At 43.8% G+C, this 25,117-nt stretch overlaps 1 protein-coding gene across 1 annotated transcript in view; it reads left to right on the top strand.

Moving 5' to 3' along the window:
• FAM114A2 (family with sequence similarity 114 member A2) overlaps positions 1-25,117 on the top strand; it is a 1,115,082-nt gene that overhangs the window by 707,789 nt on the left and 382,176 nt on the right. The window contains exon 11 of the mRNA XM_044069930.1: positions 24,172-24,294. Within this exon, the coding sequence (XP_043925865.1) occupies positions 24,172-24,294 (123 nt within the window). The remainder of the gene's footprint in view (positions 1-24,171; positions 24,295-25,117) is intronic.

The following is a 25,117-nucleotide window of genomic DNA, read 5'->3' on the forward strand; positions in this document are numbered from 1 at the left end:
TTTGGCAAAAAATCTGATGAACTATTCAAACGTTTGCAGGAAAAAAGCAAGGGACTACAGGACCTGAAGCATCTGCTGGTATCCCCAGTGCCAAAATTCTACAGGAACTACCCTGCAAAATCTACCTTTGTCAGGAGGGCACATGCTCCTTCCACTTCTTCTTCAAAGCATAGGAAAGAGGCTAGGAAACCCTCATCCCCTAGGACTGCTTCCTCCCAATTTGCCCCCAGGCAACCCTTTCCAGACAGACCAAACAATGCGTGACTACCTAATCCCCCCCCCCCCACCATCTCTCCCTGTACACCCACCTCTCTCACTGTCTCCCCCTATGGCAACACATCACTTCAGACCATTGGGTCTTATCAGTAGTGGACTAATGATACTTTATGACCTGGCAGGAAGATCCATTACCAAAAGGTATACCCCTACCTCCAAAAAAACAAATTCTTCTAATACCCCAGGTCATCCAGGATTATTATCTCAGGGCACCATAGAGAGGGTTCCAGCAGGACAAGAAGGTCAGGGGTTTTACTCCAGGCTCTTCCTGGTCCCAAAAAAGGAGGGCCCATCGATGTCTATACTGGACCTATCCCTACTAATATTTTCTGCATGTACCCTCCTTCAGCGTACTAGCTCTATAAACCCTTCTTCCACTTTTGACACCCGGCACCTTCATGGCCACATTGGACCCGAAGGAGGCTTATCTCCATATTCCCATTCACCCAGACTTCAGGAAATTTCTAGGTATTGCTGTGCCATCCTTGCACTATCAATTTACTGTCTTTCCCTTTGACTTGTCTACAGCACCAAGAGTTTTCACAAAGTGCCTGGCCCCAGAATTAGCCTTCTGCAGAACAAAAGGCATTCAGATCTACCCTTACCTAGACAGCCTACTCATCCAAGCAGAAGAGACGAGCACTCTTCTGGCCCACTTGCAATTCACTATGTCTCTCCTTCTAGGTCTGGGATTTACTCTGAATATAATGAAGTCCTCCCTCACCCCATCCCAAGACTAGATCTTCTTGGGTTGTAGAATAAGGACAGACTTGATGAAAGCCTTCTTCCCACAAGACAAGGTCTCCTCTCTTACAGACTTCTTACAAGACCTTCTTCTAGGCTCCCACATCTGATCCAGGGAATTTCTACGCCTACTTGGCCTAATGGCAGCTACTCTTCCAGTGCAGCCCCTTGCCAGGTTGCACATGAGGAAGTTCCAGTGGATCTTGGAAAATGTCTGGTCCCAGCATAATCACCTCCTGGACTTTCAAGTGTCCTTCCTACCTTGCCTGAAAAAAGTTGTGGTGGTGGATCAAACAAATAAGCCAGAATCCAGGTCTTCCCCTACAGCTCTCCAAGCCAGTCCAATTCATGCAGACAGATGCCTCCGATCTGGGTGGGCGGGGGGGGGGGCACCATGAATGCACACAAGATACAGGCTCAATGGGAGCCGTCCCTCCAGAAAAAACATATCAGTGTGAGGGAAATGACTGCTCTCCTTCTAGCCCTGAAGGCCTACCTCCCGCTCATACAACCTGGCCCCCCTACAAGTCTTCACAGACAACACCATAGTGATGTTGTACATCAAGCAAGCGGGGGGGGGGACCAAATCCTATTTACTTTGCAGGCTGGCAATATAAGCATGGGAATTGGCCACTCAGTATAGTGGAATATTGCAGGTGGTGTACATCCCATCACAGAACAACCATCAGGCAAATGCCCTCACCAGATCTTTGTCTCTGAATCATAAATGGATGTAACACAGCGATGTCTTCTTAGACATTGTCCACCAATGGGACACTCCAAAGATGATTTGTTTGCCTCCCCTCAGAACAGACAACTACTGCTATACTGCTCTAGGCTCTCCTCGCCACTAGTGTGGAAAGTGGATGCCTGTTCAGTCTCATGGAAGGGGCTGTTCCTATTTGCCTTCCCCCCTTCCCTCTCATCTAGAAGGTCCTACTGAAAATTCAGCGGGGCAAACCAAAAAATCTTGCTGGTGACCTCCTGTTGGCCATGGCAGCATTGGTTCCTCCTTCTTCTATCTCTTGCCAAGGGCAATCACAAGTTGCCTCACAAGGTGGACCTTCTCACACAACAGAGAGTTCTCTCAACCATCCTCACCTGCAAACCCTCAGCCTTACCCTGTAGGTGATAAATGTCTGATCCCTTTCAGATGCCTTTACTCAGAGGATGTGCTGTCTGTCCTGCAGGAGGCCAGGAAACCTACTACTAGGAGATCCTATTTATCAAAGTGGAAAAGGTTCTCCAGCTGGTGTCTTCAAAGGCAACTAAACCCCTTCCAGGTGGAAGTACCTGTAGTTCTGGACTATTTGTGTGAGCTCCTAAAATCAGAACTTTCATAGTCTTCAGTGAATTCAGTGAAAGTCCATTTGTCAGCCATTTTAGCCTGCTTACCTATGGATCCACCACTGTTATCCAGATTGGAGGTGAAACATTTTCTCAAAAGGATTCTCCATATCAGGCCACCAAGGAAACCTAGCCCTCCTCCTTGGATCCTGAACTTTGTGCTAGAGAAACTTACCACGGCCCCCTTTGAGCCTGCAGCTTCTGTCACTTTAAAGATGTGCATCTGGAAGACTGTCTTGCTAGTAGTCGGTCCTTCAGCTCTAAGAGTCTCTGAGCTGGAAGCACTCATGGCTACTCCACCCTACACTGTTTTCCACAGGAATGGGGTTTCTATTTGTACTAAACCCTCCTTCATGCCCAAAGTGGTCAACAAAATGTCCCTTAACCAATCTATCAATTTACCCACCTTCTTCCCTTTGCCACAGTATGACATTGAGAGAGTGCTCCATTCTCTGGATGTTCACAGGCAACTGAGGTTTTATCTGGATGAGACTAAGGACATTAGAAAGTCCAACCGACTCTTTGTATCATTTCACACCAGGGCCCTGAGAAAAGCTGCATCCAAACAGGCTATATCTTCCTGGATAAGTAAAACTGTATCCCTCTGTCACGCCTTTCATGGTAAACAGCTACCACACATAGTCAAAGCCCATTCCACTAGAGCAGTGGCATCTTCAGGGGTGCTTCTCAAAGCATGGATACAGCCACTGTCCTAGAGGCAGCCACATGGTCCTCTGTGCATACCTTCACCAAGCATTGTGAATTGGATAACATCTCTAGATTCAGGGAAGGATTTGCAAAAGCTATCCTCCATGGATTTCTCTACATGAGCTGTGGTACTCTCCCACATGTGAGAATACTGCAACATGGGACTAGAAGGACATAGATTAGTTGTGTAAAATCTTACCATAACCATGTTGCAGTATTCCTTCCCTCCCTCCTGTTCCCCCTAGAGGACCTTTTCCCTGTCTGGATGGCATCCTTCCTTTATCCTTAGACTGTTGTCTGACTGGGCAGTCAGTACTGAGGTCTTTGCATGCAGATGTCACACTTATGACCCACGGTTTATGGCCCCGCATGTAACGTCCCACGTGCCAAACAGCAACCAGGCTTAAGCTTTGGTAGATGAGCCCAGATATTCGGGTCACCTGAGGCAGAGGATCCTACATGTGAGAATACTGCAACATGGAAGAGAAGGACATCTATGGTTATGGTAAGATTTTACACAGCTAATCTTTCCTTCAGGATAACCCCTCCCATTCCCACCATGGTGAAACAATTTGAACCCACCTCCGATGCACCTGACCTTCCTCCCCTTTCATTTCTTCTTTTGCACACACCATATATCAAACTTCCTTCTGTCCATCATATCAGCAAGCTCTCTCCCTTTATCAGTCATACTGATAATATTCATAGTTCCTACCCTTACTTCCACTCCCCTAACCTTCCTCCTCTCCTCCTGCTTTCGGACATGCCTTCACCCTCTTCTTCTCCTCCTTCGGCCAACAGTAGCCCAATTTCCAAAATTTTTAGTCTGGATGTAGAAAATTACAATGATACCCGTCAGGAAAATCTTAGGGTTCAAAAACTTAAAACAGTTCAAAAGAAGCTTCAAAAACTACTATATGCTGTTTCTTATTGATTATCTATAGAGGACCTCTATATAGTTTACAAAGCAATGTCTGATTAGCTCATTTTTGAAAGTGAATACCTGGAATGCACAACTTAGGGGAGCTAACACCAGATCAGGGTCCCTAAAACTAAAAGCAAGTATAACTAATAATAATAATATGTCTAAGGTTCTGGAATAGGCTCCCTGTTGCACTGAGAAGTGAGCCATTAGGAGCCTTCTTAAATAATTGTGTGTGTGTGTGTGTGTGCATAGATGTGCATGTGTGTGTGTGTATATATATATATATATATATATATATATATATATATATATATATATATATATATATATATATATATATAGACATATATCTTCTTTCGTTTTTTCCCAGTTAGGGGTCGCCACAGCAGAACTCCGGTCTGCTAATGATTGGCAGTAGATTTTTACAGAGCCGAGGTGCTAGCTCGACACCCAACCTTCAACGAAGCCATGCCCATTCTGTCAAATGGCACTTGACCACGGGGAGGGCATACAGACTCCACACAGAAGGTACTCCAGCCGAGAATCGAACAGGAGAACCTCTTGCTGTAAGGCAACAACGCTACCGCTGCACCACCATGGCTATTACATATATTTACATATATATATATATATATATATATATATATATATATATGGGAAAAAAATAAATAAATATATATATATATATATATATATATATATATATATATATATATATATATACACACACACACACACACACACACATATATATATATATATATATATATATATATATATATATATATATATATATATATATACACATCTATCTATAGATATATATGGATTCCATACACTTGGTTGAATTACACTTAGTCAAAAATGAAACCAGGCATTGCACTTCACTGAAAGCTGACTGACTTTTTGGTCGAAAATGGAATATAGCCTCTGCCCCCACTGCAGTGCCACCCTGGAGTGAGAATATTAAATAAGGGGTGTGGGGCATAGCCCCCCACATTATGCCGATAGTTTTTACTAAAGATATATATATCAATGCATTTCTAGTGGATATACCTTCTTATAACAGTGAATACATTAAAATTATGTGGGGGGCTCTGCCCCCCCTTATTTAATATTCTCACTCCAGGGTTGCACTGCAGTGGGGTAGGGGGCTATATTCCATTATTGACCAAATTAATTTCGACCAAGTGAGCTTTCAGTCAAGTGAGCTTTCAGTGAAGTGAACTGCCTGGTTTCATTTTCAACTAAGTGTAATTCGACCACATGTATGGAATCCATATATATATATATATATATATATATATATATATATATATATATATGCCCATATACACATACACACAAGTGTTACATGTTTTGTCATTGCACACATTTATTGCATGCTGAAATTTTGATAAAATTTGTTAGCATTATAGTTGGTTGAGTTATGTAACATTCAGATCTGATATTGTCTTTTTCGTCTGCCTCAGCCTGTGAATTATCTGAGGTGAAGCAGTCAGCTCAGATTCTTCAGTTTCAGAACTCTCTTCAGATCTTGTTTGCTGCGTATAGTATTCATAAATAATCATTGAAGCTCCTTGGATAAATGTTATTTTTCTAAATTTCTGTTCTATTTTCTCCTCACATGTAGTATGTGTAGTAGCATTAGTCAGTGTTAGGATAGTTGAATAGTTTGACTTTTTGTCATCTCTGTCCATCTTGTTAATGTGTGGGTGTTGTTGGGAAGCTTTCTTTGCTGAATTTTCTGAGCAGTCCTTGTTGCTCTAGGCTATACGTATATATATACACACACACACACACACACACACACACACACACACACACACACACACATAAATGTGTATATGTATATCTATCTATTGACTTTGGCCTTTGGCTATTTTAGTGCCTAGTTTTTTAATAGTTTGTTGTTGCATGCCGAGTTCTTTTTGTGTCTTTGACTTGTACCATGGAGAAATCTGTTCTGGATTTCAAAAATTGTGTAGCTGTGGGCATAAGTTCTTAAGTTCCTCCCACGGGATTCACATGAGAAGTGTGTTTACTATGTGGGTGACTCCCATACAAACACAGAGTGCCAGGCTTGTGTTGCTTTCAGGATCTGAGCCCTTGCTGATTACCAGGCTAAAGTGGTCCTCAAGAAGATGCTTCCCTTTCTACTACTTCTACTTGTCAGATGCATTTATCTCTCTCTGTCCGTCCAGGAAGGCTGGTGACAAAAAAGAAAGGGAAAGACAGAGAGAGGGTTCATAAGGAGAAAGAAGTTGGATAGAGAAAAAGAAAGAGACTCGCAAACATTCCTCCTCTTCTCTCCAGAGATACCAGAACCTGTTGGCCTCTCCATCTCCTAATCACAATTCTGCATCGGTAGGTTCTCAGCATCAATCACCTCCTGAGAGAGCTCCAAGTTCAGAGTCATCAGGGTCACCTACTAAGTATTTCTAACCCATTTTTGACTGTGGCTCTCTCTATGGATTGGCTCCAGCCCCTCCCGTCTTAATTCCAATTATTCCTGGGTTGACGTTTTACCTGGGGACTTCTCTTTATCAGGATTAGGTGTCTGTCTTTTGGATCTGAGAGATTTCCTTGATTTTGCTTTGACACACCAAGCTGTCATCTAAGGCTTCATCTAGGTTTGCTAAGTCTTCCAGGATCATTGGAGATTCAGACTTGGAGCAACTCATACATACCTTCTTGAAGCTGCAGATGCACCAGGGTATCATTCTCTTGCCATCTGTTCTAATGGTGGAGGGTTCACTTTTTTCATCTCTGTCACTTGTTCCTCCTCTGGCCTATCCTTTGTTGCCAGTGTCCATGATTCCAACACTGCTCCATTCAACCCTTTGCCTGCACTGGCAGCTTGGTTGCTCCAGCTCTGGCTTTTCTGATGTTCTTGACTGATCCATTTGGAGTCTGGCACTTCCTGAAGCTGTGAGGTTAGAGCTGAGAGCCTAGGGTTGGGTTAATCTCTGAGGCTTTCTGAACCATCACTCACCCTGTGCACCTCGACTTTGGTTAGTTTAGCTCCACTCTGAACATTGAACCTCGTGGGGTTGACAATGGGAACTGGAACCTCTTCTAGATCTTTGGATCACAGAGAGTCCCTTTCCAACCTTCTAGCATTAGCATTTGATGTCATGGAAAGGATTTGCTCTTATTCAGAGACTGGGGTTTCTGTTCTTAAGTCGGATCTGTCCTAATTTTCCCATCCATCTAGGACATCTGGTTCTCATGTGTTGTCTTATGGACACTCCACATGTCTTGGCCTTAAGCAGCCCCAGCCTTGGGGCTCTCTTCTTGCTTCTGTGTCCCATACTAGCTTCCACATGAAAAGCAAGTGCTAGAAGAAAGACTTAGACCTTTCCAAGTAATCTCTCACCAAGGATTCTGACCATGACTAAAGGAAAGGGACACCCAGATCCTAATGTGAAGACACCACTCTTGGCAGTTTGCTAGAATTAATGAGACAACAAGGGGGTGAACCACTGAAGCCCCTTCAACAGAAATGTTAGTCTGTTTTCAGGCCTTTGGCAAGGTCCCATCATTGTTCTGGGTGGTAACCCTTCAGGATGCCCTCATTGACTTGGTGTCCCAGAGGGCTTGTAGAGAACCTGATGTGGTGGAGGCCATACCTTGAAAGCCGCATAAGGTGATGCATCCTTCCAAGGATAGGCCATTTTATAGCAAATATCCTGAGGATGATGCTGTTCTGATCACTATAGCAATGAGAAAAGAAATCTTCATGGAATACAGTAGTTCACCCACCAAATAGAGAGTTATGGGCACCAGACTGATTTAGGAAGCAGACATATGCTTCAGCCATGTTTCCCATCCATGAGCTGAACAATTTGGCTCAGTTGACTAAACTCCATTGAGAAATCTCATTTCAGTGGTGTCCAGGTCTGTGTTATCGCAAGTCTTTATAGAGACTCAGTTGCTTATGTTATGCATTTCCAGTGTAACCATGGGGCTCCTTTTAATGCAGCAGATTGTGTGGCTCATGTTGCAGGCACTGACATCACCATGCGCTGACATGCCTAGATGCATCTGTGTAACTTTGCTGACTGCTTTAAGGGAATTTCTCAATTCCCCCTTCATCAGATCCATTTTGTTTGGGTCCAAGGTTAAAAACACATTGACTAGGAGTGAGCAAGGAGGGAAAATGTTATCTGCTGTGGTAGTTTGTTTTCCTACCCCACAGAGGACCCTCTCTAGGATCCAGATATGTTGGAGAACAGCTGTTTTTTTGTAAATCCCAATAGTTTCCCTAAGACAATGCAGGTGAAGGGGTCCCTCCATTGTAAAGGGAGAAACTTCAGTGGATACCACCCAGGGGCAGGAGCAGTCCACATAATCAAAGTATCTGGGATCCCTTCTTTGGCAAGGTTTTTCAGCACACCTGAACTATTTCCTGACAGCTGTACTCTAGAGGCTCTTGAAGGATACTGGGCTCTTCAACCTGAAGTTTTGGGGTTGGCTATCACATTGGACACTTTGGTGTTGAGAATCATTTCTGTAGGCTATTCCATTCCCTTCCAATATGTCCCAAATGATAAACAAAGTTCCACCTCAGCAATTAAGGGAAGCAGCAGTGGAAATCCAAAGACAGCTCTCTGAACGAGTGATCCATTAGGTCTCAGTAGTCCAAAGAGGATCTTGAGTCTGCTTAAGATTCTTTTTACTGATAAAGGAAAACCAGGACCTCAGGACCATTCTGGACCTCAGCAAACTGAACTTCTATGTGAAACAGACCAGATTCCAAATAGTGACAGTGTAGTCCATCCTTCTTCTAAGGAAGGACAATTGAATTTGCTTAGTGGATCTTGAGGATGCCCACTATTACATAAAGGAGCCTAGCTCAGGGATTTCAGGTCTTCCCTTACCTGGATGATTTGCTCCTTATAGCAGCCTTAAAGGTGTCTCTAATTCAGTTGAGGGACTATTTGCTGCAATTGTACCTATCCTTGGACATTATAGTGAATTGCAGAGAGTTCAAACTGGAAACAGTTCAAGCTCTGGAATTCATCAAATGCCATATGGACTCCACCAGTCAGATTGCTAAGTTGTCCCCCACCAGGCTTCTATATTTACAGCTTCAAGCCAGTCAGGTTCTACACTCACAGCGACCACTAGCATCCTTAGTTCTACAGCTTCTTGGCCTGATGGCTGCTGCTATTTGTCTTGTTCAATTGGCCAGGTTTTTATAAGGGTTCTTCATTAGACCTTATCGATCCAGTGGTCAGTTAACTCTCATGCAATGAACTTTCAAGTTCTTCTCACCCACATATGCAGTCAACACATTTCTTGGTGGCTTGAGTCAGCTCATGTTCCAGCAAATCGCCCATTTGTTTTTCCTAGCCCAAGGTCACCATTACCATGGATGCCTCCCTTCTGTGGTGGGAGTAGGACCAAACTACCTGGTCCCTTTCAGAGGTCCCTCTTCACATTAATGTCTTGAAAATTAGAGAAGTCCTCCAAGTGTTGCAGGCCTTTCAGGACTTCTTCCACTGGGGTGTGATAGCCAATCAGACCAACTGTAGGGCAATGGGTACATAAATAAGCAAGGGGAAACTTGTTTTTACCCCTTGTATCGAGAAGCCATGAAGGTGTGACAATGGGCTATGTCCTTAGAGTGCTTTTTGATAACAATGCACATCCTGGGGAAATGCATCATTCTAGCAGACACCTTGAGCAGGAACATGGCTCATGATTTGTCCCTCAGTCTGTCATTGCCAGCCTGCATATTCAGCTGTTGGGGTTAACCATGCTATAATATCTTTACATCCCCCTTTAACACCAAATGCAGTGCTACTGAGAGACACTCTGTTCCATGTTTGGCACATGAATCTTCTCTATGCTTATCCTCCTACACCCCTGACAGTAAAGTTTTTAGAGAAAGCAGCCCATTGCAGTGCAATCATGATCCTGTTAGACCCCTTCTGGTCTAGACAAGCATGGTTCCCCTTTCTGTGGCCTCATCTTTTGTACAAGCCTTGATATCTCAGCCTTTGGGTCAGCCTCAGTCAAATCTCAAATCTTTCAAGTTGACTACTTGGTTCCTTTGATTCCAATAATAGCCAGAGAACCTAAGCTTTCCAAGTGAGAGCTTCTTTCTTCCTCTCAGAAACCTTTAAACAGAGAGATTTAAACTAGCAAGCGGTGGAGGTTTTCTATTTGGGCTACTTCTAAGACCTTGGACCCTTTCTTTGTCACTTTAAATGCAATTTTCATTTTTCTGATGGATCTTTTCCTTTTCTGCCTTAGTTATTCTGCCATTAAGGTTCAATTAGCTGTCATGTTGAATCTTCATGTGTGTATGGCTACATTCCTCTTGCACCTATTAAACTAGCTAAAGCTATCTTGAAGGGTACCTTCCTGCTTAGACCTCCAGTTAGCGACCCATCTCTCCTTTGGGATTTGTATCTTCTGCTCCAGGCATTGATTAAGCCTCTTTTTGAGCCTGCATCTACCATAGATTTAAAGTTGGCTTCTTGGAAAACTGTTTATAGTGGCAATATCATCAGCCATACAGAACTCCAACCCTTCTCTTACAACCCTCATCACCTAGTATTCCTTAAGGACAGCATCACTCTGTGAGCTAATCCTTCTTTTTTACGTGAAGTGGTGTTTGAGTCAAACCTGAACCAGTCCATTCCTTTGCTTGTTTTCTTCTCAATTTCATTAACAAGGGAGAGTACATGCTCCATTGTTTGAATGTCCATCACCAGCTGAGATTTTTTTTTTTTTGATTGGACCAAATCGATCAGAGAATCAGGCCAACTTTTTCTAACTTTTTTCCAGCATGAGATTGGGCAAACCTGTTTCTAACGTAACTTTGTCCAGATGGCTTTAAGATTGTGTTTCCTTTGTTTATTCTATGAAATCTATTCCTTTACATACTGATTCTAAAGGCCATTCAGCCAGGGCAGATGTTCTTTGTGTTTCACTGTTGCAGTCATCACACTTGGGTTATCTGCCTGCAGGTAGCCCTCAGTCGGCTCAAATACCAGAGACTTAGCATTTCTGCATCGGTTGTTGTCACTCCTGGACTGACGTCAGGTCGTCAGGGGTATAAAAACAGGCAGCCAACGCCATTACATCAGTCTTTCTTGCCGAAGATCCCAAAGCAGAAGCAGTTTGCATGAGTGCCGGTCGGCCACTACCTGAGTTTTCGTTTCCGAATTGAATTATCCTGAAGTTTTCTAAAGCTAAGTACTCTGTTGGAGACCCTTTTTTTCTTGCTCTAACTGATGTCAGAAAAAGTTTAACAATTGTCTTGCCTGTGGAAAGCAAATACCACACCAAGATTTCCATTCTTACTGCGTCACCTGTTTAGGCCCAGACCACGACGTACCTCGCTGTTGGTTTTGTGCCTTGTTCAATGTCTGAACTATTCGTCGTCGGGCCATTTTTGTCATTAAATACTTTTGTTCTCGATCTCCATATTCCAAAATGGCTTCAGTAAGCCATCTGACTACCGATCTTCCAAAAAAAGTAAGGAAAAGGACAGACAGACCACACAGGGCCAAAGCTGCCAACGGCGCTTCTGTTAAGCTAGTCACCAGTTTGCCGGTACTCAGTGAGGCACTTTTGCAGCCCCTGATGCCCACTTCAGTGGATACGCAGCCCTCTACCAAGACCCGTTCGGAGTCTGGTATGCCATGTGACTCTTCTTCGACTATGGAACCTGCGGGTGTTTCTACCTTGGATGGGTCAGGAGCTGCTGAGCAGGCACCGGCTTCTGAGAAAGTTTTTCGCACTACCGATGTTCGACACAAAAATGGACTATTTCTTTTGCTTCTTCAGTCCTTTCTAAAACTACCGAGTTTCTAAGGCCAAGCGTATGCGCTACGCCTAAAGAAACAACAACCAAAATGCATGCACCTGCTCCCTTGCCACAACATCAAATGCTTAAAATGGCAGAAGACCTTATTATGCTGATTAGGGGAAGTCGGCCTTCCCCTGCTAAGAGAAAAAGAGACCTGTCCCCAGCAGCTTCAACAGACCAAGAGTCTGATGACTCTGAGGTATCTGATTATGAAGACATATCCTTATCTGCTTATGAGGATTCAGATGCAGAGAAATCCATTCCGTTGGCTTCTCCTTCAGAGGATTTTTCTTTTGATGAAACTTTGCATACTTTAAGAGAGCATTTTCACTGGGAATGCCAAGACTATCCTCAGTCCAAAAAGAGACTCAGAGAATTTCTAGATTTGCCACAACATAGGCCTTTAGCAATAACCCCAGTCCTGGATGTTGTGGATGATGTCTTTATGGAATCCAGTTTAATTCCTGATACTTTACCCCCTGCTCCTAGGAAATCAGACAGGCACTACAGAGTACCTGACTGTCACAAATTCCTTTTCAAAAATCCTACTGCTGACCCAGAGGTCATCTCCCAGGGGCATAAAGGTATCAAAGCAACCACAGGTTACACCCCTTCGGACAGGGATACCAGAGCTCTGGACAGATGGGGTAAGAAAGTATATACCTCTGCAACTCTCGCCATTAGGGCTTTGAATTGTCAGTTTCACATGCTGAAGTACCAACAACATATTATGGAACTTATTAAGCAAAAAATAGCTACCTTTACAGACTGTGCAGAAAATAAAGAATTGCATTCTGCAAGTCAAGTCAGCAAGGATACATTGCAGTGTGGCTTTGACGCTCTAGAAGCATCTTGCAGGGCAGCAGTCACTGGTTCAGTACTGAGAAGGCATGCTTGGGTTAAGGAGCAGAACTTGCCAGACCATGTCAAATCAAACTTATTAGATGCTCCTTTGAACAAGTACAAGCTGTTTGGCACCAAAGCAGAAGAGGTTCTTAAAAAGATGGAAGAAAAAGTTAAATCTATGCAGACAGTCAAAGATTTCCTGCAAGTACAGCCTCCTAGATTCAGCAGGCATTGCCCTTTGAAACATTGGTCCTTTCCAGCCCCCTCAAGGCCATGTCAAACTAGACCCAGGGGAATCAGACCCCCCCCCCAGACCACAGTCTCAGGGTATGCAGAGATCTAAGCAATGGAGTGCCTCCACCTCTAAAGCAGGGAGTACTAAACCAACCCCTTACGGAACAAATTTCCAATGACTTCTCAACTCCACTGTCCACCTCTGCTCAACTGCTTGTGCCCCTAGGAGGAAAACTTGCCCTTCATGCAAAAAACTGGATTTCCATCACCAAAGGCCGATGGGTCCTCACCATTGTATCCCAGGGATACAAATTTTACTTCCACTCACTGCCAACCCCAAAAGGGTTCCCAGACCTTCCTCTAAACCAGTGGGCAGAGGCACAAAACCAAGTTCAATCCCTGCTCTCTATAAGGGCAATTCAACCTGTTCCTATGGATCAGATAGGTCAAGAATTTTATTCCTGACTTTTTCTGGTACCCAGAAAAGAGGACACTTGGTACCCAATCCTAGATCTTTCAATTCTCAACACCTTCCTAGTGGTACTAAAATTCAGAATGCTCACCCTGCAGCAGCTTCTACCTATGCTAGCCAACGATGCCTGGATAGTCACCCTAGACTTAAAAGAAGCCTATCTGCACATCCCTATAAGGGAGTCATGCAGGAAATATCTGCACTTCAGGGCAGTATCTATGCATTATCAGTTCTCTGCACTTCCCTTTGGCTTATACACTGCTCCCAGAGTATTCACAAAATGCCTGGCTCCAGACATTGCGTACTGCAGACAGAGAAATATTCAAATTTACCTATACTTGGACGATTGCCTGATTCAGGTGGACAGTCGGGAAGTGCTGCTGCAGCACCTGAGATTTGTAAACAACCTTCTAACCTCCCTGGGGTACACCATCAATGAAAAGAAATCAAAACAAGTCCCCAGTCAAAAGATTGTATTCCTGGGAGCAAGCTTGGACACAGCATCCCAGATGACATTCCTCACTCCAGAAAAGCAAGCCTACCTGACAGACTACTGTACCCAAATGGTCACCAGAACCCAGCTGTCTGCAGGGAAAATCCTGCAGGCCCTAGGGTTCATGGCCTCATGCATCCTACTAATTCCATATGCCAGACTACATATGAGGAAACTTCAGTGGTACTTAAAAAGTCTTTGGTGCCAACATTCTCAGGACCTGGAAACTGTCATTCCTATAATACCCTGCCTAAGGACAGAGTTTCTTTGGTGGGCAGCAGCATGCAACCACAGCAAGGGATTGCCCTTTAATCAACCCTGCGCCGCCCAGACCCTAACCACAGACGCATCAGACTATGCCTGGGAGACACATATGGGTGGCAAGTGCATTCAGGGTCACTGGAGCCCAAGTCAAATTCTTCTGTACATCAGCCAAAAAGAGATGCTATCTGTGCAGCACGCTCTGACAGCTTTCAGATCCCTACTCTCACCAGGACACCTCCTAATAAAAACAGACAACACCGCAGTTATGTGGTAAATCAGCAAGCAGGGGGAACAGCTAGCCATGGCCCTGTGGAGCACGGCCTTGGACATGCAGGTCCCTCTCCAAGCTCAATTCCTGCCAGGAAAACAAAACTCACTGGCAGATGACTTAACCAGAAATCTCCTAGACCCACACAAGGCACAGCCAGCACCTTCAACCTTCTGATTCAGAAATGGGGGACCCCAGAGGTGGATCTCTTTACCTCCGCCTGCAATCATCAGCTCAGCAAATTCTGTACCAGGACACCTCATAGCACGGCCTGGAAAGTGAATGCCATATCCTTCCAGTGGGTAAATCTCTCAATCTATGCCTTCCCCCCCTGCCCCTTCTCTCAAGAGTATTTCTCAAGATAAGACAGGACAGACCAAGGACAATTCTAATTGCCCTTGACAGGCCATGCCAGCACTGGTACCCACTCCTGCACAGCCTGTCACCAGTGCTACCCTAGCACCTACACCAGAACCCAAACCTGCTTTCTCAGCAAGAGGGACAGATCTTACATCCACAACTACAAACCCTAAATCTTGCAGCATGGCTTATTCCTTGAACTCTCCCCCAATAACCAGCCTAAGCAAGGAGGTGCTGGACGTCATTCTTGAAGCCAGAAGACCCAGTACAAGGAAATCCTATGCTGATAAGTGAAAAAGGTACTGCTCCTGGATACAATCTAAAGGAGAGGACACAACTCTGCCCTCCCTGTCTCTAATCTTGGATTATTTAGTAGATCTACTACACAGACACCTATCATTCTCCTCCATTAAAATCCATGCCTCTACCTTTTTGGCTCATTACAACACTGAGCCAGCTCTCTTTTCTCACCCTCTTTTCAAACAGTTCCTGAGAGGGGCAAACAACTTAAAGCCACCTAGGAGAGCACCCACCCCTGCCTGGGACTTTAACTTTGTACTGGAAAAGCTTACCCCCCCCCCCCCACACCCCTTTGAGCCTGCAGTGTCAGCAGAGTTAAAATTCCTCTCTTGAAAAACAGCCTTGATTCTGGCCATCACTTTAGCTAGAAGAGTGTCTAAGCTACAAGCACTTATGGCCATGGAACCCTTCATTATTTTCCATGCTGACAGGGTTTCCCTCAGGACTAACCCTTCCTTTATGCCAAAAGTGGTGTCCAGCGTTGCTCTCAACCAATCTATCCATTTACCAACCTTCTTTCCTAATCCTCAAAATAAAGGGAAATGGATCCTGCACTCCTTGGACGTGCACAGACAGCTCAGATTATACCTTGATAGGACTAAGCCCTTCAGGAAATCTCACCAGTTACTAGTCAGCTTTGCACCAGAGGCAGAGGGCAAGGCCATTTCAAAGCAAACAATTTCCAAATGGATAGCACACTGCATCCATTTCTGCTACAAGCACCATGGGAAACCAACCCCTCAGTGGGTCAGAACACACTCCACTATGGCAACTTCTGCCTCTACAGTATTCCTCAGGGGAGTCCCTACCAGGGACATCCTGGAAGCTGCTACCTGGAGTTCTGTACACACCTCACCAAACATTACCACCTGCCTGCCTTTTCCAAATCCAGGGCAGGTTTTGCAACAGCAGTCCTAGCCCCAACTCTTCTTGACTGCCTCCACCCTTCTTCAGCTTTGGAAATCTACCCAAGTGCGATGACTGCAACAGTGAAACACGAAGAATATAGTACAGTTGTGTACACTTAACATAAATGTAGATGTTCAAGTGTATTCACTCTTGCAGTCCTGGATGTTCTTCGTTCCACATTGCTGCAGTCCTTACTATTGGGTAGTCCGCTGTCCAGTCGGCCCGAATACCAGAGTATATGGCTGACGTCGGTCAGGGCGCATTAGACTGACGTCAGTACGTCAGGGTACTAATGCGCATGACCGACGTCATATCCTCAGTCTTTTTTGCCGCATGGTCCGATGCAGAAGCAGTTTTGCGAGTGCAGGTTGGCGTTCTGAAATATTTCCGAAGTCGGAGTTTCAGACCGAATCAGAGTTGGCTAAGTACCCCGTTGGGGAACATTTTGGTTTTTCTTGCCTCAGTATTTAACCGGATGTCAGAAAAAGTGAATAACTGTATTTCATGTGGGAAACAGATACCTCATAGGGATTACCATACCTTGTGTATACCTTGTTTAGGGCCTGAGCACGGCGTTGTTGGATGCCGCTCTTGTGCTAGGTTTAACAACGCACTATTAAGAGATGGTTAGACTGTGCCAGGTTAGTGTTTGGGAAGCGTTGCAATTATAAAATGCCGTCGGATACTCCGGCCGCTTCGTCAAAAGCGCAAGGACAAAACAGCGAAGCCTAGGGTGGATGAACCGGCAGTCCCAGACGTCGGTCCTTTAGAAGGCTCAGTGGAGCCGGAGGTTTTGCCAGGAGTTTCTTTGGAGTCTCAGGCTGAGACTTTACTGTTACAGGATGTGCCTTCTCAGGAAGTAGGCCAGGCTGAGGGGGCTTCTCAGGTAACTGTTCTTCCCTCTCTTCCCAAGGTAGTTAGAGCTTCTCCTTCTGTTTCCAAAACTTCTTTGAGAGGTAGGCCAAGTTCAGCTTCCGTGGGGGCTTCTCCTAGCACTTCAGGTTCTGTGCCTAAGAAACATATGCTTAAAATGGCAGAAGATTTAATTACTATGATTAGAGGCTCTATGCCCCCTCCTGATAAGAGGCCTAGGGTGGAACCTGAGTTTGAGTGTTTGGAACAGTATTCAGAGGCTTCAGAGTCTTCTGCGGAAGACTTGCAGGAATTTCCACCTTATTCTGATTCTGATGTGGATGATTCCACACCTACAGCTTCTCCTCCTGAGGATTTCTCATTTTCAGAAACTCTGCATTCCATGAGAGAACACTTTAAATGGGAAGGCCAAGATTATTCTGATTCAGGAAAAGGCTTAGGGAATTCTTATTTTACCCCAACATAGGCCCTTAGCTATACCTCCTGTGTTGAATGTGGTGGAAGATGTTTTGCAGAGGCTTCCTGAACCCTGACTCTTTGCCTCCTGCTCCTGTTAAACCTGATAGATACTATAGGGTGCCCAAGCTCATAAGTATTTGTTTAAGAGTCCTAGGCGGACCCAGAAACTGTTTCTCAGGGGCCTAAAGGTGTTAAGGCCTCTGTGGTTAAAAATCCTGTTCCCACTGATAAAGAGGCAAGGGCTTTGGATAGGTGGGGAAAGAAAGTGTATACTTCTTCCACTCTAGCCATGAGAGCGTTGAATTGTCAGTTTCACATGTTAAAATATCAAAATTATCTCCTTTCACAATTGAAATCTAAGGTGGATGCTTTGGCGGAAGGTATTGAGTGTAAAGAGTTGTTGGATTTAGTTCATGTGTCTGAACAAGTGGGTAAGCATTCTTTGCAATGTGGTTTTGATGCTGTACAGGCCTCCTCGAGGGTGGCTGCCACTAGTTCTGTTCTTCGCAGGCATGCCTGGTTGAGGGATCAGAATTTAGCTGAGCATGTTAAGACAAGGATTTTGGATGCTCCTTTACAGTCTGATGTGTTGTTTGGTGCGCCTGTGGAAGCAGTTTTAAAGAAAATGGAGGACAAAGCTAAGTCTATGCAAACTGTTAAAGATTTTTTGCAGGTGCAGCCACCGAAGTTTAGTAGAAATTGGCCTGCTAAGGGGTGGACATATCCTGCTTATGATTCCCAGTCTAGGGGTAGGTCTAGACGTGGTAGGGCAAGAGCTCAAGGTTCTTTTAGGCCTAGAACAGGGAGTTCACCTGCTCAGACTTCTGGTGAGGGCAGGGGTCAGTCCTTTCGTAAACAGACCCAATGACCTGCCTTTTCAGCTGCCGGTAGATTCTCGTCTGGCAGCTCCTTTGGGAGGAAGACTGTCTCTTTTCAAAGACAATTGGGATTTAATTACTCAAGACAGATGGGTGTTGGATATCATTCACCACGGTTACAGGTTTTATTTCCATACATTGCCCCTTTCAAAGGCATGCCAGACGTTCCTCCTTCACAAAGAAAAGAGGCTCACAAGAAGATTTCACAGTTACTCCAGATGGCGACCATTCAGGCACTCCCTGTATCAGAAAGGGGGCTAGGATTTTATTCTCCGCTGATCCTAGTACCAAAGAATGGGAACATGTGGAGACCAATTTTGGATTTATCTCTCCTCAACACTTATCTCGACATTCCCAAGTTCAAGATGTTGGCGTTACAACAGCTTTTACCTCTGCTGGGCAAAGATCACTGGATGGTAACTTTAGATCTCAAGGAAGCTTACCTTCATGTGCCTATAAGGCTAAGTTGCAGGAAGTATCTGCGGTTTCGAACTGGAAATTCTCATTATCAGTTCTCTGCATTGCCCTTTGGCTTATCTACTGCAGAGTATTCACAAAGGTTCTGGCTCCAGTGATAGCTTACTTCAGGCTACAAGGAATTCAAATCTATCCTTACTTGGACGACTGCCTGATTCTGGCTCAAGACAAGGAAGACCTTCTACAGCATCTGGAATATGTTATAGCAGTGCTAAGATGCCTAGGGTATTCTGTGAACGAAATAAAGTCCAGTCTAGTACCCTCTCAAGACATGTGCTTTCTGGGTGTGAGACTGAATACAGCAGCCCAGATGGCCTTTTAACCCCGGACAAACAAAAGAGTCTATCACTTTACTTCCATCAACTATCTCATCAGTCCGTGCTGACTGCAAGGACAGTCCTTCAAGCATTAGGGTTCATGGCATCTTGTATTCTGGTGCTTCCCAATGCCAAACTGCATATGAGGAAGCTACAATGGTATCTCAAAATGTATGGACACAGCACTGCCAGGATTTGGACACTGTCATTCAAATAATACCTTGCCTTCAGAAAGAATTTTTGTGGTGGGCTCAGGAATGTCACCTAAACAAGGGACTCTCTGTGACCCGGCCAGAGGCGAGTCAGATTTTAACGACAGATGCCTCGGACATTGCTTGGGAGCTCATCTAAATGGAAAGTGGATACAAGACAAGTGGCCTGCCAGACTACAGCATCTACATATCAACATGAAGGAGATGTTAGCAGTCCAGTTTGCATTAATGGCTTTCAAGGAGTTACTTCTTCCAGGGCAGGTGTTGATTCTAACAGACAACACAACTGTCATGTGGTACATCAACAAACAAGGGGGAACACATTCTTACCCATTGTGCAGGCAAGCAATGATTTTATGGGAGACTGCTCAGCTTGCAACTAACTCTTCAGGCAAGGTTTCTGCCAGGAGCACAGAACTCCTTAGCAGATGTGTTAAGCAGACAAATCATGGATCCCCACGAGTGGAAACTGGATCTTCATGTATTTCAAAGGTTGACAGTGTCCTGGGGAACTCCAGACATAGATCTGTTCGCTTCTCCACTAAACCACCAGCTGCCAAAGTTTTGCACAAAGAGGTTACATCACACAGCTTGGAAAGTGGATGCTCTTTCTTTCAGTTGGAAAAATCTTCATGTGTATGCTTTCCACCTCTGCCTCTTCTTCCAAAGGTGCTTCTAAAAGTCAGACAAGACAAGCCAAGGATGATTTTAATAGCTCCAGATTGACCTCGGCAGCACTGGTACCCATTACTGAGGAGTCTAGTAAAGAAGCCTCCATGGCCTTTACCCTTGATTCCGCACCTGTTGTCTCAGAGAGAAGGCCACCTGCTCAATGTCAAGCTTCGCTCTCTTCATCTAACAGCATGGCATATTCTGTTTTGAAAGACAGCCGGTCTCAACTTCCTCAACAAGTTTTAAATGTGATTATGGAAGCTAGAAGACCTAGTACAAGGAAAGTGTCATGAAAAATGGAAGAGATTTTTATTTTGGAGTGCAGCAAGGAATTTGGAGATTTCTGAGCCTAATTTGAGTGTGGCTCTTCAATATCTTACTGAGTTATTGGACAAAGGTTTGTCCTTCTCTTCCATTAAGATTCATGCTGCAGCAATTTCAGCTCACTATGATTGTGACCCACCATTGTTTTCGCATCCTTTGTTCAAGCAGTTTCTTAGAGGGGCAAAGAATATAAGACCCCATGAGCTCCTACTCCTGCTTGGGATCTCAATTTTGTGTTGGAAAAACTTACTCTACAACCTTTTGAGCCTCGGCTACTGCTGAATTGAAATACTTGTCATGGAAGACTGCTTTTCTGTTGGCTATTACTTCTGCAAGAAGGGTGTCTGAGTTGCAGGCCCTTATGGCAGTAGAGCCCTATTTGATTTTCCATAAGGATAGGGTATCATTACGTACTAATCCTTCCTTTATGCCTAAGGTGGTTTCTAGTGTGGCTTTAAACCAAACTATTCATTTGCCTACTTTTATGCAGACCCCCAAAATAAAGGGAAAAGATTTTGCACACTTTAGATGTACACAGGCAATTGCGTTATTATTTAAGCAGGACTAAGGATTTTAGGCAGTCTCAGCAGTTGTTTGTTTCTTTTGCTTTGAGTTCACAGGGCAAGCCTGTGTCAAAACAGACTATTTCTAGGTGGATTGGGTTTTGCATTGCATTTTGTTATTCCCATCATGGCAAGGAGATTCCAGCTGGGATTAGGCCTCATTCCACTAGGGCTACTGCCACTTCAACAGCATTTCTAAGGGGTGGCAACAAAGGATATTTTGGAGGCAGCTACTTGGAGTTCAGTGCATACTTTCTCTAAGCATTATCACCTTCCTCTCTACTCTAAGTCTAGGGCTGGTTTTGCCACAGCTATTTTGCAAGGCATGTTGTCAGCTCCTGCTTCTTTATGATTTGCCAGCCTCCCTTACCTCTGCTTTGGGATTCTACCCAATAGTAAGGACTGCAGCAATGTGGAGCGAAGAACATAGTACAGTTTTGTACCTACCATAAATGTAGATGTTCGAGGATCCACATTGCTGCAGTCCAACTCCCTCCTTCCCCTCTGTGTTTGGGGGTGGTTGTGTAGGTGAGGTTATCTGCTGATATTTTTGTATATATTTTTGTATATAATGTACATATTTTTGGTGCAGGTATTTTGGGCCTTGTCTTTTTAGGGTCTTCTGACATCTGGGGCAAGAAAAGACTGAGGATATGACGTCGGTCATGCGCATTAGTACCCTGACGTACTGACGTCAGTCTAATGCGCCCTGACCGACGTAAGCCATACTCTGGTATTGGGCCGACTGGACAGCGGACTACCCAATAGTAAGGACTGCAGCAATGTGGATCCTCGAACATCTACATTTATGGTAGGTACAAAACTGTACTTTTCCCTCCCTCCACTCCCCTTATCTGTCTCTCTCTCCTCTCTGTGTCTACTACTCACCCCTCTCAGGGGTATTGGCATTTACTTTTTACTGGTGGTGTTTTCCCCACTTTAACTTAGCTCACTGTTTGGGGGGCTCCTGACATTTTGGGCAAGAAAAACTGACGTAATGACGTCAGCTGCATGTTTTTATACTCCTGACAACCTGACGTCAGACCTGGAGTGACAGCAACCGACGCAGAAATACTAAGTCTCTGGTATTCGGGCTGACTGAGGGCTACCTGCAGGCAGATAACCCAAGTGTGATGACTGCAACAGTGAATACACGCGAACATCTACATTTATGGTAAGTGTACACAACTGTACTTTACTACTACTAACTTTTTTTTGCTTGGGCCTCCTTAGGTCATATTTGTATAGTGGTTATATGGTCTAATACTTGTACCTTTGTGGCTCAGTACAGGATAGATATTCAGTCCAGATATAAGTCAACTTTGGCTATAATATTTTGCAGAATGTTCTCTCCTGATGCCACCCTTTGTGACTTGCTGGAGTCTCTGTCCCACAGGTTGACAAAGATGGAAAAGACAACATTATATATAAGAGTTATGTACTTCCCATAATACTAAATCTTTATCTCCTACTATACATCTCAACCATCCCTCCCTCCATTTCCCATTTCCAAATTATCATTCTTATTGAATGGTTCCTAGTTGATTATGCTGACAGGCCCAAAGCCTAACATTAGGACCCTCTGTTTGGTCCCTTCCTTTGTATTATGGTTGTGAACATCTTTCAGGTTTTCCTAGAGTATGGTAGTGCATACTCAGTCTGAGGAGATTCAAGAAGGATATTACATTATGGGAAAGGATGTGGCACTTCAAAGCTGAAGAGTCTGAACTGCCAGCTTTGGATCCGATAAACCACAGGTTGAGACAGATAGAAGAAGATGGCACAGATCTAGCATTATGATAAGTACATAACTTTTGTTTTTTCACTTTCTTTGTGATTGTGTAACCTTGGGGTTAGTTTATTTAAGTTTTGGGGGATGTGGGGGGTAAATTCTCTGTGTAAAAGCTGTTTCTTGATTGTTTTCTGGTGATCTTAAATGTATCCTATTGGTTTACATTTGCAATCACTTTAGTTGGATTATTTGAAAAAGTGATGAATGCCGTCACCAATGAGGTTATATTGACATTTTTAGCTGTTGCATGTTTATACACATAGGTGTGTGTGTATGGGGGTGGGGGGTGGGGGTGTGTGTATGAGAGTACGTATGTATATAACATATATATATATATATATATATATATATATATATATATATATATATATATATATATATATGTATATATATATATATATATATATATTTATGTATAGGGCCAGATTGCAAAGGTTTACTCCTGTGTAAGGCCTTTCTGTAAAGCAGGTTTACAGTGGAGTAAGTCACTTACCCTGAGAGCTAGTCTTTTAGAATTGGGCTCATAGTATATATGTATATGTGTGTGTGTGTGTGTGTGTGTGTGTGTGTGTGTGTCTACTTCTAATAACCGAAAACACACTTCTTCGAAGATTAGAATGTAGAGATCCAGTTTCACGAAAGTGTACTTAACCGAAAGTGCACTTTCACGAAACTCAGTTTACCGAATCACGTCAATTAACTGAATCAGGCTACAGTGGGAATAAGGAAATATATCCTTTCCCGTACTGTAGTTGTGAGAGTTAATATGTATATAAGAAGCATGTGTGTGGGGTGATGCAGGGGGCTTGCCCCCTCCCTGCAAAAACGTATTCTGGTGCCAGACACAGTTCCGGTAATAAGATATACTAACTCTGAGATCACACTACAGTGTGGAAAAGGATATATTTCCTTATTCCCACTGTAGTGTGATTCAGTTAACTGACGTGAGTGAGTATCCCCTGGATAGACAAGCAAAATACCTGTGGCCTATTCATGTCTACCCAGCTGGCTTAGTTGGCCCATTTGTTCCCCAGCTGTGAGAGGCAGCTCAGGTGGTATGCAGTGGGCCAGTTTGATGGTCTTGTGGAGCAGCTTAGCCTTTGTTCATGATAACAATTTACTTTTTTGATTATTTTCTGTTGGTTCATTTTGTGTTGTATGCTCAATATTTTGTTAAAAAAAATAAATTGCTTAGGAGAATGCACGTAATAAACTTGAACTTGAATGTATGTTTGCAACCACTAACCAATGCATTAAGATAGAATGCCATACTTGTCAAAAGAGTAAATTTAAGATACATTTCTCACTTTGTCATAAAGTTTCCAAACCTAGGATTATTGCGTGTGTGTGTGTGTGTGTGTGTGTGTGTGTGTGTGTGTGTGTGTGTGTGTGTGTGTGTGTTGGGGGGTACTGTCACATGGAAACATCTCGTTTCCTTCCTTGGACATGCTCAACTGTTTTAGTGGTGCCTAGTATGAATTGAGAAACATTAACATTCTATGCACAGTACATATTTCAAAGACAATAATAAAATGGAAGTCACATGTAAACATTTTGGTGCTTTTGCAATATTTTGATTTGTGTTTTACACAATAATTTATTTATTTTATATACACTTATTTGCTTACAGGCAAGAAAAGCTGCTTATGAATGGATAGCAGATGTACATGCAAATTCATCATCAGAAAAGGAGATTGAAAAAGAAGAACAAAAAGAAGAGGGATTTGAACATACCAGTCAATGTGTAGTAGAGGTAATGTTCATAAGTTTGTAGATGATTACTAGGCTAAAGACCCCAGGGAGTATTTTAGGCGTATCCATACTTCCCAAAGGTGAGAATCAAGCCTTGTACTTTGTGTTTGTAAGGTAAACACGTTGACTATTATACCAATCCCCAACCTGTAACATGGTAGTAAGAGATGAGTAGATTTGTTGATAGGTGAGTGAACTATCCGACCGTAATGTTCAGCTACATTTGCTTACTTTTTGATGTGCATTTCTCCATTGTAAAGGTACACCAATGGAAGCTGAATGATTGTTTTGTAAAGAATGTGCTTGAAGTGTTCCCTGTGACATCAAGATAAACTAAATTACTACCAGTTAATATATGTAACATGATTTTTTTAAGAAATGAAGAATTAATAAGTTTGTCAGATGAAACATAGGGTTGGGTTCATGAACATAAAACACACTGTGGGCTAGTGGGATGAAAACTGCAGTGCATCTGCTTACATGAGCATGAGAGACAGCTGCATAAGAAGGTTTCAGTAGTGAAGTGATGTTCTTCGTGTTTCACTGTTGCAGTCATTACATTTGGGTAATCTGCTGGCAGGTTGCCCTCAGTCGGCCTGATTAACAAAGTCTTGGGTCCTGTGTCGGTTGCTGTCCCTTCTTCCATGACGTCAGGTCGTCGGGGGTATAAAACATGCAGCCAACACCATTACATCAGTCTTTTTTGCCGTGCGGTGCCCAAAGCAGAAGCAGTTCGCAAGTGCCGGTCGGCCGACTCCTGAAATTTTCGTTTTCGAGTTTCAGAACCGAACCGAAGTCTTCAACTAAAAAGCTAAGTACCCCGT

Source organism: Protopterus annectens, chromosome 4.part0, assembly GCF_019279795.1.
Source record: "Protopterus annectens isolate FY-2018-M chromosome 4.part0, PAN1.0, whole genome shotgun sequence".
NCBI classification, from domain to species: Eukaryota; Metazoa; Chordata; order Ceratodontiformes; family Protopteridae; genus Protopterus; species Protopterus annectens.